Source organism: Rhinopithecus roxellana, chromosome 3 (genome assembly GCF_007565055.1).
Source record: "Rhinopithecus roxellana isolate Shanxi Qingling chromosome 3, ASM756505v1, whole genome shotgun sequence".
NCBI classification, from domain to species: domain Eukaryota; kingdom Metazoa; phylum Chordata; class Mammalia; order Primates; family Cercopithecidae; genus Rhinopithecus; species Rhinopithecus roxellana.
The window spans coordinates 40689229-40701883 of record NC_044551.1 but is presented as its reverse complement, the minus strand read 5'-3'; the positions used below and the strand labels follow the sequence as shown (position 1 = coordinate 40701883).

The window sequence follows — 12655 nt, the reverse complement described above, 5'->3', positions numbered from 1 at the left end:
AGCCAGGAGGGTCTCGATCTCCTGACCTCGTGATCCACCCGCCTCGGCCTCCCAAAGTGCTGGGATTACAGGCTTGAGCCACCGCGCCCGGCCGAAGAATTTCTTATGTAAGCAGCACACAGCATAAATCACAAAGGAAAAGATTATTCAAGAAAACTGAAAGTACTGAAAGTAAGACTATATAATGGATACTTTTAACAAATGGTGCTGTAAGAATGGAATATCCACATATCCAAAACAAAACTAAAGAAAAACCTCAAAAAACAAAAACCGAAAGGACCCTTACTTCACAACATTTACAAAATTTACCTTGAGATGAGCAATACTTAAATGTAAGTGTTAAAACTACAGCACTTTTAGAAGAAAACATAGGTAGATCTTAGTGACACCGCGTTAGGCTCAAGTTTTTTTAATAGGACACAAAAAGCACAAAATGTACAACAAAAACATTGATAAATTAGACTTCACTGAAATTAGAAACTTGAGTTCTTCAACACACACTGCTGAGAAAAGGAAAAGGCAAGCCACAGACTGGGAGTAAATATTTGCAAAACATATATTCAACAATGCACATGTATCCAGAAAACAGAACTCTTATAACTTAGTTTAAAAAACCAAAGCAAAACAAACCAACAACAACAAAACCCAGTTAAAAAGCAGGGAAAAGATTTGTACAGACACTTCATGAAAGATATATGGCTGGTAAATAAACACAATGAGAAAATGCAAATTAAAACCACAGTGAAGTACTGCTGTACATGTGCTAGAATGGCTACAATGGGGAAGACTGACAATATGGCAAGGGTTGTCAAGGGATTGGAACTCTCCTAATTTGCTGGTGGGGATCCAAAATTGTTCAGTCACTTTGGAAAACAGTTTGGCACTGGCCGGGTGCAGTGGCTCATGCTTTTAATCCCAGCACTTTGGAAGGCTGAGGCAGGAGAATTGCTAGAGTCAAGGAGTTGGAGACCAGCCTGGGTAACATGCAGAAACCCCATCTCTACTTTAAAATATATATATATAAATAGTTTGGCAGCTTCTAGACAAATTAAACATACACTGACCCTATGACCTAATAATTTCACTCCTTGGCACTTAAGAAAAATGAAAACATATATTCACACAAAGACTTATAGGCAAATGTTCATAGCACATTTATTCATATAAGCCAAAACCCAAAAACAATCCAAATGTTCATCAAGTGGAGAATGAATAAACAAACTATAGTTTGTCCTTACAACAGAATACTACTCAACAGCAAGAAGAAATAATATAAAGAAGAAACACAGATGAATCTCAATAGCATTATGCTAAATAAAAGAAGACAGACAGGAAAGTCTGTAATATAAGACTCCAATTATATACACTTCCAGAAAAGGCAAAATTTTAGTGATAGAAAGTGTATCAGTCTAATCGGGGCAAGGAGGTCGGGGGAAGAAACTGACTGCAATGAGGCATGAGGATTCTCTAGGGGGATAGAAATGTTGTGTATCATGATTATGGTGGTGGCTATGTGATTACACATTTCTCAAACATCACAGAATTCCACACTTAAAATTGGTAAGCTTTATTATACATAAATTATATCTTGATAAAGCTAACCAAATACAGGGAAAAATAAAAGTATAATGAGATACCATTTCACAACCATCAGTCTGGAAAAATTTTAGAGTCCAAAAATATTATAAGCTGACAAGGAACTGGAGGAACAGGTAGTTTACTCTTATATATTACTACTGGAAGCAAAGACTGCTAAACCATTTTGGAGTGCTAAGGATGTACACAACTTACGACTGGCAATTTTACTTCGTTACATAGAAAAGCCCTTACACTTGTGCCTTAGAAAACACATACAAGATTGATTCCAGCAGCTCTGTTTTTCCAAAAGCAAAGAAAAATGAAAACAGCCTAAATGTTCATCAAGAGAAGATGGAATAAGTAAACTGTGGTAAGTCATACAGCAGTCAACTGCGTATCAGAAACACAATGTTGATAGAGTAAAGTTGTAGCAGGATATATACATTATGTTTTCATTTGCTTAAAACCGAAAAATGTTATTTGTCTGTGGCTACATACACATGTGGAGAAGTATAAAGACATGCATGGACGCTAATAAACACTGAATTCAGGATTGTGATTATTATCTCTAGCGGGCAGACAGGAAGACAGATAAAGTAGGGGGAAAGGCTTAAACTGTTTTGGCTGTTTCATTTCTTAAATTGGGTGATAAGTACATGAATATATATATTTCACATAAAATCACTTTTTTCAAAACAAAAAGGACTCAATTACCTTGCTGAAGGTGACATTGTATCCTCTTGCAAGAAAGGCAGAAATAGCATTTTAGTATAATATTTTAGAAGTTGCCTCACTTAAGGCAATCATGAAAAATAATTATGCGAAAGAAATGTTTCAGTTGTAATACTTTTAAACGTCTGAATATTTTATCTAATTGCTTCTTTTGAAGTGGTAATTTATTTTAAATAGCAATTTGGGAGACATAATAATCTCATTGTAAGTTTTTCTCTGTACATTACAGACAAGTACTTATAAATAAACAAATAGTTCTAACTTAAGTGGTTTCAAGGGCTTCTGAGATACCAATGACATCATGGAGGAAATGAAATTATCTGTACCCTTTAAGAGCTCCTGGTATTCAATTATCACTGTTGAGATACCCCAGAGGAGACAGAGTTCTAGAAGCCAGCGTAAGTTTATAGTTCTGATATATAAATTCTCCAATCTTCATGACTCATAATCCAAAATGCATAAAACATTCACTAAGGGTAACAAACTGAGAAATCTACTTGGATTTCTGGGCTGTTTCTTTTACTTGATAAAAAGACACAAAAAACATGAAAAAACAATACTTCACTGAGTCCTACATTATGCCACTTTGAGGTTGCTTTCTAACATTTAACTTACTTTCTTTGATAAATTCTAACATCTATACTGACACTAAAATATATACACATAAACACTTACTGGCAATTTTAAAAGATGTTACAGAATCTTTCTAGTTTGAGTCACACTTTAGGTAAACAGCTACCCATCAATGAGCATTTTTAAGGAACTAAGATACACTTATTTAACTTTCTGTTTTTGAAAAGAGTATTTATTTTATCAACTCAACGTACAAAGTCAGAAAAACCATCAACAGCTCAAAGCATTCTAAACCAAAGAGCAAATTCAACAGAATCAAGGATTAACTTTTTAAGAACATAGTTGAATCTAAAGAACTTCACCCATAATTATTTCCAAATTGTGTAAGAATCTATGGAAAGGTTTTAGCCAGTCTGCTTCGTTTTAGTTATGTCAAATGACATATAATGAGTTTGTTATGAGCTTCCCCATTCATTAGTCAAGCTATACTTTTTATGAAAATCCCAAAATGAGAATTTTTACAAGTTTAAAATGTTTTTAGAAAATTAAACAATGAGGCCGGGCGTGGTGGCTCAAGCCTGTAATCCCAGCACTTTGGGAGGCTGAGACGGGCGGATTACGAGGTCAGGAGATCGAGACCATCCTGGCTAACACGGTGAAACCCCGTCTCTACTAAAAAATACAAAAAACTAGCCGGGCGAGGTGGCGGGCACCTGTAGTCCCAGCTACTTGGGAGGCTGAGGCAGGAGAATGGCATAAACCCGGGAGGCGGAGTTTGCAGTGAGCTGAGATCCGGTCACTGTACTCCAGCCTGGGCGACAGAGCGAGACTCCGTCTCAAAAAAGAAAAAAAAAAAAAAAAAGAAAATTAAACAATGAAACTTTCAGAAAAAAATAGAGAGTTAGTGATGCTACTACTTATACAAAGCATAAATAGTAACTCAAGATTTTATTAATTTTTTTTAAACTTTGGATCACTTAAATCAAAAGCAACTCAAGATTTTGAACTGACTGTTCAGAAAATGTTTCCACTCTCTGATGTTAACCACAAAATACAGAATTTGTAAAAATAAAGTTTCCTGATAAAATTAAGTGCAATCTCTGTTCTAAAACACTCAAACACTCAAATGATGGAGGTATATAATGCCTTAGGTGGTCTTAAATCCAAACATACACAATTTTTCTCTTTCACTGATAAACATTATATATACATATATATAAAATTTTTTGAGCACATATTTGAATGCTCCAGGACAGACACTTGACATGGAATTACTGGGCAGAAAGATATAAGCAATTTAAAATTTTAATAAGTGTTTTAAAATTGGTCTCCAAGATAGACTACCGTAGTGTATGAAAGAACTATTCTCCCATGTTCTAGCCAACACTTGATACAACCAGATTAAACATGTTGTACCAAATAGACAGAAGTTTTAATTTGCATTTACATGATTACTAGGGAAGTGGAATATATATTTTTGCATATTCATTGACCATTTTTATTTCTACTATGAGAACTGCTGTTCATAGCCTTTGCCTGTTTTCCTACTAAGTCTTTTTCTTATTGACTTACAAGAGTTCCTCATTTTTGAGTATTCTTCCTTAGCCTGTTATATAAGACCCAACTATTTTTCTTAGTTTGTCATTTTTATCTTTTAGTTTTATCCACGATGTCTTAATGTGCATGTTTATTTTTCATGAAGAGCATTAATATTTTGATTCCAAGAAAGTACCAGATTTGGCCGGGCGCGGTGGCTCAAGCCTGTAATCCCAGCACTTTGGGAGGCTGAGACGGGCGGATCACGAGGTCAGGAGATCGAGACCATCCTGGCTAACACGGTGCAACCCTGTCTCTACTAAAAATACAAAAAACTAGCCAGGCGAGGTGGCGGGCGCCTGTAGTCCCAGCTACTCGGGAGGCTGAGGCAGGAGAATGGCGTAAACCCGGGAGGCGGAGCTTGCAGTGAGCTGAGATCCGGCCACTGCACTCTAGCCTGGGCGACAGAGCGAGACTCCGTCTCAAAAAAAAAAAAAAGTACCAGATTTATAAAAGCTATTTTATCAAGTCCAAGAAAACTAAATATTATCCAGTCTCAGAGAAAACACCAAGGTCTATAAATGTGAAAATATGGGAACACAGAAGAGTTAATGACAAAATACTCCGAATTTAGCTCCTATCGCCCCAACAGGTTACAGAAATAATAATCTACAGGCAATTCTAGCACTGTCAATTGCACAAAATTTCATATTGAAGTCCACCTCACTCACCTACAGATTTGTCTGCCATGCCCACATCTCTAGACGTCCAGCGACAAAATCCGCATGCCAGGTAATAGGCTTTCTTCATGGTGGTCTTGGCTGGGTCATCTGGAAGCTGTGTGGAGATGCTTGTGGCCCGGGTAGAGAGGGTGTGCATGCAGCCAGGACAGTCAAAGCAATTGGCACATCTGTGACATGACAAACACAACCATTCATTGATTTAACCAATATTTATTAAGCACCTACTATGTGCCAGACATTGTTCCAGGTGTTAGGAATTCAAGAGAGAACCAATATAAGGACAAGTACCTCTCAAGAAAAAACAATAACACTCTGCAGGTCTCTTACCAACTTTGTTTTAATAGTTCAAAAGTACCATATGTTCATCACTTTTAAAAAATACGCAGTTATCGCCAAAATAAGAATTGGAGCCCAACCCAATCCTACTCCACAGAGAGAATCATTGTTAACAGATGGAGTTTACGATTCCAGACTCTTTTTATGCTTATATTGATCACAAAAATTTCTGAGGAAAGGAGAAATGTCACAGCTTATACCTTTAGAGATGACAGACCAATTGTGCCATAGAAAATTTAGAGTCAACAATACAAGAAGCTGTGAAACTGGATTTGGAAAATAATAACTGACTACTGTGCCAGAGAGCTGAAACAAAAAGCAAACAATGCTGTCAAACTGGAATGGTTCAGAAGCAGCACATTTTCAGGGCTTTCTGTTCTTTCCTTAAATGCTACTCTTCCTAGTGCTCAGCCAACATTTCTCCTTTAGGAGGTCCCTATGTCTTCTTGCTTTTAACTCTCCTACCACCACAGATTATCAAGATTTCACCTGTAGTCCTGTACTTGCCTTGCAGTTCTGTTTATAATATAACTTGCATTATCTGTTATAGTCTGCCATCTGGATACTATTAAAAGAAGATAGTAATAGTACTCACCTTACAAGAAAGCGTTAGGATTAAATGATAAAAATTAATTTGTGGAAAGCACACAAAACAGTATCTGGTTATCAGGGGTTACTTCTCAGGGCAGGAAAGACAAATAATAGTGGTTCATATCCATCAAGGTATAGGGGGTGCGACTAATAGCAAAAGGACTTTCACTTCAAGCTAAAAACTAAACACCATTCTGTAGCAATGAGCACGCCTAGTAGCCATACCTTGGTTCCTAAGACTATTCTCCAATAAAGTGAACCAAGGCTCCTTGGAGAAACAACTGTTAAGACTGAGACAGAAAATATACAAAATGAGGTCAGGCACAGCAGCTCACACTTGTAATCCTAGCACTTTGGGAAACCAAGACAGGTGAAGTGCTTGAGCCCAGGAGTTGGAGACCAGCCTGGGCAACATGGCAAAAGCCTGTCTCTCCAAAAAATACAAAAATTATCCAGGTGTGGTAGCATGTGCCTGTAGTCTCAGCTACTCAGGAGGCTGAGGTACAAGCAATGCTTGAGCCTCGGAGGTTGAGGCTGCAGTGAGCCAAGACTGCACCACTGCACTTCAGCCTAGGCGCCACAGTGAGACCCAGTCTCAAAAAAAAAAAAAAAAAAAAAAAATACACACACACACACACACACACACACACAAAACATACACACAAAATGAGTCTGGAGTATCTTGTAGTACTGGTAAGAAAATGATCAAAGTAATGAACAGAGAACTCTCTCCTGCCCCTAATGATGGGGGTATGTCAAAGGGATCTAGGAGTCAACTGAAAGAGCTCCCAATGGCCAAAGCTGAAATAATTTCAACAAAATAAATAAATAAATAAAGTAGTACTGGATTACACCCCAAAGTGTAAAATAAATATTCCTGATCCCACTGTCCTATAAGTGATTTAAAAAATAAATAAACGGGGAGGAAAAGACACAGATCTTCCATGCAAAAGAATTACAAATCCCAATATTTTATGCAGATAGTCCTTAAGGACAGGGGAGCATAATTCCCTAGTCTTTAAGTATGGGGCTGTGACAGTGATTTGCTTTCCAAAGAGGACAGTACAAAAAAGAAGGAAGAGCAGTAACTTTACAGTGCAGAAACCTGACAAACACTAGCTCAAGCCAGATAATCAAGGTTAACACCAACAGTGACAAGTCGTAAGTATTTACCCTTGACACGATGTAATGGAAGATGGCACTTTATCTCTGTGGCTCTCTTCCCCAAAATACATTCCCCTAGTCTGATGAGAAAAAAACATCATGCAAATCCTAATGGAATGACACTCTATAAAATGCCTCACGAGTAGTCCTCAATACTTTTGAGGTCATCAAAACCAAGGAAATTTTAAGAAACTATCACACCCAAGAGGAGCCTAGGGAGACATGACTACTACATATAATGTGATATCCTGAAAAGAATCCTGGAAAAAAAAGGAGACTAGGGAAAAACTAAGGAAATCTGAATAAAATGTAGTTTATTGGTTCATTAATTGTAACAAATATACCACACGAATGTAAAATGTTAACAATAGGGGAGACTGGATGTGAGGTAAATGGGAACTCTCCGTACTACCTTCACCATAATTCTGAAGTATACAACTGTTCTAAAGTAGAAAATCTATTTCAAAAATCAAAAGGCATTTAATCTTTGCCAATGGTGATGCTTAAAAATGAAAAAGAGCTGGTTAAAAAAGTTAATTTCATGTGTCGTTTTTTTGAGACAAAGACTTGCTACGTTGCCCAGGCTCGAGCTGCAGCGGTGTGATCTTGGCTCACTGCAACGTCTGCCTCCCAGGTTCAAGCAATTCTCCTGCCTCAGCCTCCCAAGCAGCTGGGACTACAGGTGCGTGCCACCACACCCAGCTAATTTTTTGTATTTTTAGTAGAGATGGGGTTTCACCATGTTAGTCAGGATGGTATCGATCTACTCTCGTGATCCCTGCCTCAGCCTCCCAAAGTGCTGGGTTTACAGGTATGAGCCACCATGCCTGGCCCATGTGTTTTTTTAACCAGCTATTTTAGAGAACAGTCAAGGAAAACAGGGGGAAAAAAAATCAATCCAGGTCTTACCTATTCTTTTTTAGTTTGGCTTCAGCCGACGGCATATTTTCTAAACAACTGGGACAATAATGGGAGTCCACCTAGGAGGAAACAAGAAAAAAAAAAAAAAAGAGGAGAACTCAGTTTAACTTGTGTATATGTCTTGTCAAATAGTGAATTTTAAAATATGTTATACTGTAGCAGAAGGTATATGTTATATGTAGGTATAAAATATGTTATACTGTAGCAGAAGGTTTTCAGCTTAGGGTTTATTCTTCAGTCACCTGTTTTTTTTGTTTTTTGTGTGTGTTTTTTTTTCCTTCTGGATTTAAAAAACCCTTCTATTTTTCTGATCTTTCCTATTCCGTCATCAAGATTTTATGTGTTAAAAGTTATTTAGTTAACAATCTATAGTTTCCAATTGAACTCCATAGAATTCTATGATAATCTAATGAAGAGTTTAATAAAACAATTCAATTTGTAAAGTTGTGATAAAATATTCTCCTGTCTAGGCTAGCTTTATATGACTACAAAAACTTGACCATACTTTAATTGTTGAAGGAAATTTTTTTAAAGATTTCTCATTATTGAAGTAATACAGGTTGACTGAAGGAAAGCATAAATATTTACATAGTCAGCTATAGCCAACCAATTAGAGATTTTTAAACAAATTAATGGGACAGTCTTATTGTACTTAAAAAAACTGGGAGTCTAAAAATTAAGTTCATTTTTTCAAAGTCTGAATAATTATTTTCTTTAATGAAGGTCCTATTTGACAATTACAGAACTCTAGTCACCTGCAAATGAAAAGACAATCACTGGAACATAAATACTATGACAGAAACTGACTTTTTTCATCATTTGCTATAAACAGGCCAATTTGAAAAGATTAATAAAGTTGTTGCTCAAATAATCTCCAGGAACACAAAATACAGTATTGCTAGTACCTGCACTGACTCATCAAAAAAAGCAAAATACAAATCATTCCTTTTTGCCCCCTTTCCAAATTCTGCTTGTCTGTTCATGTGCAGCTCCAGACCCAGATTCTCTATTAGAACGTCACGGCCTGCCCCAGTCCTCAGAGCTTCATCTTTCCCTCAACTCTAATGGCCTCCACATCACAGGTACACATCAGGCTGTAAAAGATGCTGTCACAGACTGGATGTCCTAATTGAAAAGACCCTTAGAGACAGATCATGGAGACTGAGCACTCTGTTCACTACAGGAGAATATGATCCAATAAATTCTGGAGGTGGAGATGGAATAGGGAATCATCAAGGAGATACACACAAGGAAAGTGCTAATGGAGATGAGAAGAAAAATCAATGCCATATTTTTAATATATACGATTTTTCTTGTATTATTTTATTGCTTTTCTTGACTATTTCTATTATGAAAAGTATCTTCAATAAAATAAGTTATTAATAACACATAAAATAGCTTACAGTATGTGTTTTCATGTGCACTTATTTTAACAGTCCCAGGATCTTCAGTAAAAAACACTCTGGAGTTAGGCTGTTTAGATTCAAATCCAGGCCCTCCCTCTCACCCCCAAATTACTGGCTGTGTGACTTACAGCAAACACTCTGTATCTGTTTCTCTACCTGTAAAAAAAAATTTTTTTTAAAGGTATCCACTTCATCGGTTTGGACAGAAGATTACATAAATCACATGACATATAGCAAGTATCAAACAAACAGCAACTATTATTGCTATCAGCTTTTTCTTCACTAGACTATGACTTATTAAACAGCACATTTTATGTCTTACTCGCCTTTTAATCCCTTAAGCCTACTGAATAAACAAGATGTGCCAAGCGCTGCAGAAGTTTTGGGGTTTTGTTATTTGGTGACTTTTTACTGGCCGGGGTCGCCTTCTTTTTGAAAAATCCAACTTCGGACGCCCGCTCATGCCAGGGAAGGACAGATCGTTCTCTAGATCCACGAATACACTTTCAGCTTCTTACATGACATACTCTATCCTGAGGGCTTTTCACGTAACTCAACGCCGCCCCAACCTCTCCCCGGCTGCAGGCCTTGGCCTGAGTCAGGAACAGGGCAAGGCAGTCTGACGAGGGCCCAGTTTCCGGACAAAAGAGGAGCAGAACTTCCACGATGGGAGAACCATGAATGAGAACGCCTGCGCCTTTCTCCATCCTCGCACTAAAAGCTGGAAAGGCAGTTTTTCGCCCCTCAAGTGAACTGAACTAATCACCCCCAGACCTTTCTCCGTAGTCCACCCAATTACAAAGCCCCATCGGAGACAGACACGGTCCCTAAGTCAAGTTTGTCCAATCAGAGGCCGCTCTAGAACCAGCAGATCCTCTCAGCTCCACCCGAGGCTGCGCCTCCTTTCCAACTGACAGATTACAAGCAAATCAAATTGCAGGCAAAGGCGAGTGACGGAAGACATAACCAATCAGTAAGGAAGGAAAATAGCTCCAGCCCGCCGGTGGCAGTGACTAGGTTGAACGCCGCGCCCCCCACCCCCCACACACTCGCTATGGGGCGACTCCCTTACCTCGTGGGATACACATTCCAACGATCGCAGTTCGCTACAGTAGCGGCAGAAGTAGAGCTGCGAGAGCGGGGCCCGAACCTTCTTTTCTCCCTGGACTAGATAGAGAACCCGGTCCGACTGCAGCAACGACGCCATCTTGGGGTGGGAGGAGTCGACGACCCTACCGCCGCATCACGTGACCCGAGAGCCAGCGTCTTCCTAGCTGCCTTCCCTACGTCTTCCTACGTAGACTTTGACGTTAGGCTTCCCACCTCGTCCGGCTCTGCGCCCGTCGAAAACCAGATGGCGCGTGCGCAGCTGGGATCCCAGTTTTGTCCCCAACCCTGGGCCTGTTCCCCAGCGGTTATGTGAGCGTCCACTGCTCTTACTGTCATTGAGTCTGGGCTCAGTGAGCTCCTTTTATTCTTTTCTTCCAGAATGGAAGGCAGCTCTTTTGTCTTATTTACTACGGCCTCCCCTGCCCCACTTAACAGGTGAGCATCCAGGAGACAAATGGAACGTTTGAAAGGGACAGGGCTCCGTGGGGACTGAAAGACAAGAGTCACACCAACACTGCCTTCTGAGTCTTGCCAATGGCCTTTGGGAACTTTCACATACATTATCTCGCTTGAAACTTAGGCCGTGAGTTCCTCCACACAGGTTTTGAGTACAGAGTTAGCATTAGGTCTAAGTGTGTATTGTGGACCTTCAGTAAGTATGAAAGGAGGGAATGAAATCAATGAATGAACAATGTTGGTAAGGCGTCTACGTTTTTCTCATGTGTAAACTAAGGCTCAGGTCTGCGTCTTGGGTGAGCAGCGACTATGTGAGACTGGTATTACATGAGTGGGAAAAGAATGTATCAACAGTTTTAGGTTGATACATTCAACCTAAAAGAAATGCAGATGTATTAGAAAAGGTATGAAAATACATTGAAAAGTTGCAGTGGGCCGACCAGCCAGAGGAGCTGACTTCAAGGAAACAAAGACTTGCTTTAGATTTTATCGGACGGTTCTTGGGCTGCAGAGTGCTGTGCAGTACTGATAACTCCAAGGTTACAGGGAGCTAACTTGCATGTGTCTCGTGATAGCTGAGTGCAGGAAGATTGTGAGTTATTTGCACAGGAGGGCTATGTGTCCTGCACCATGAAGAAAGGCAGACTTAGAGCGCATCTGCTCCTTTTGCTTTCCTTTGGTCCTACTAGCCTGACTCCCTTTCTCTCATTGGGACTCCACAGTATGTAAAATGACCACCTAGAATTGCCCAGCAGAAACTGGAGCCTCTGTTGCCTGCTACCAGGTCTGCGTTTTTATAATTGTAGTAGTGTTGTATTATTTACCTGTCGGACATTAGAGTTGGTGATTTATAAGAAAGGGAAATGAATACTATTAGCAAACATTTATTGAGCACTTAGTAAATGCAGCACACTGTGTCAAAACTTTACATACATTGTCTAATTCTTACAACTCCAAAAGGCATGTGGCTATCATTATTTCTATTTTACAGAGCAGGAAACTGAGGCACAGGGAAGTGCAGTGACTCATCTATAAGGTTTCACAGAGGTAGAACCCTTTTCTATCTGATTCTAGTGTTTCCAGGCATAACCCCTATGTATACTCTCTCCAGCATATTTTCTAATATAGTGATGTTAATAATACTTTACATTTATATAGACCTTTTTGACTTATGCAGTGCTAATCTCACAATTTATGTCACGCTTTACCAATTAAGCCTAAAAGTCATTACCTGTTCACCAAGCAATAGCCTGGCACTAATTTGGTTTCATAGGTAGCTTCTGCTCCTAGGAGAAAATATATTACTAGCCAACTGATTTGCAGTTACTTCTTTAGGTTAATGAATTCGTTGGCTTTCTGGTTTATAAACTAGTCTCTACTGAGTTTAAATTCCCTTTTCTGGACTATGCTGTTAAAATGAAGTCCCAGAGGCTGCAGGTACAGAAAGGCTGCAGACTTGAGCTGAATCCACATAAAACAGACACTTTTTAGAGCACTGATTTTGAATAA

The 12655-nt window shown here is 39.0% G+C and overlaps 1 protein-coding gene across 2 annotated transcripts in view; it reads right to left on the bottom strand.

Moving 5' to 3' along the window:
• Positions 1–10898, bottom strand: part of DCTN4 (dynactin subunit 4) — a 45973-nt gene extending 35075 nt beyond the window's left edge. The window contains exons 1-3 of one of the 2 annotated variants that reach the window (XM_010373664.2): positions 10653–10898; positions 8163–8233; positions 5151–5329 (exon numbers count right to left, since the gene is read on the bottom strand). In XM_010373664.2, coding sequence (XP_010371966.1) covers positions 5151–5329; positions 8163–8233; positions 10653–10787 — 385 coding nt within the window. In that variant the 5' untranslated portion in view covers positions 10788–10898. Of the gene's footprint in view, positions 1–5150; positions 5330–8162; positions 8234–9906; positions 10351–10652 lie in introns of those variants that run through there. The other variant, XM_030926868.1, reaches the window with a different exon arrangement.
• Between the last annotated feature and the right edge of the window lie 1757 nt (positions 10899–12655).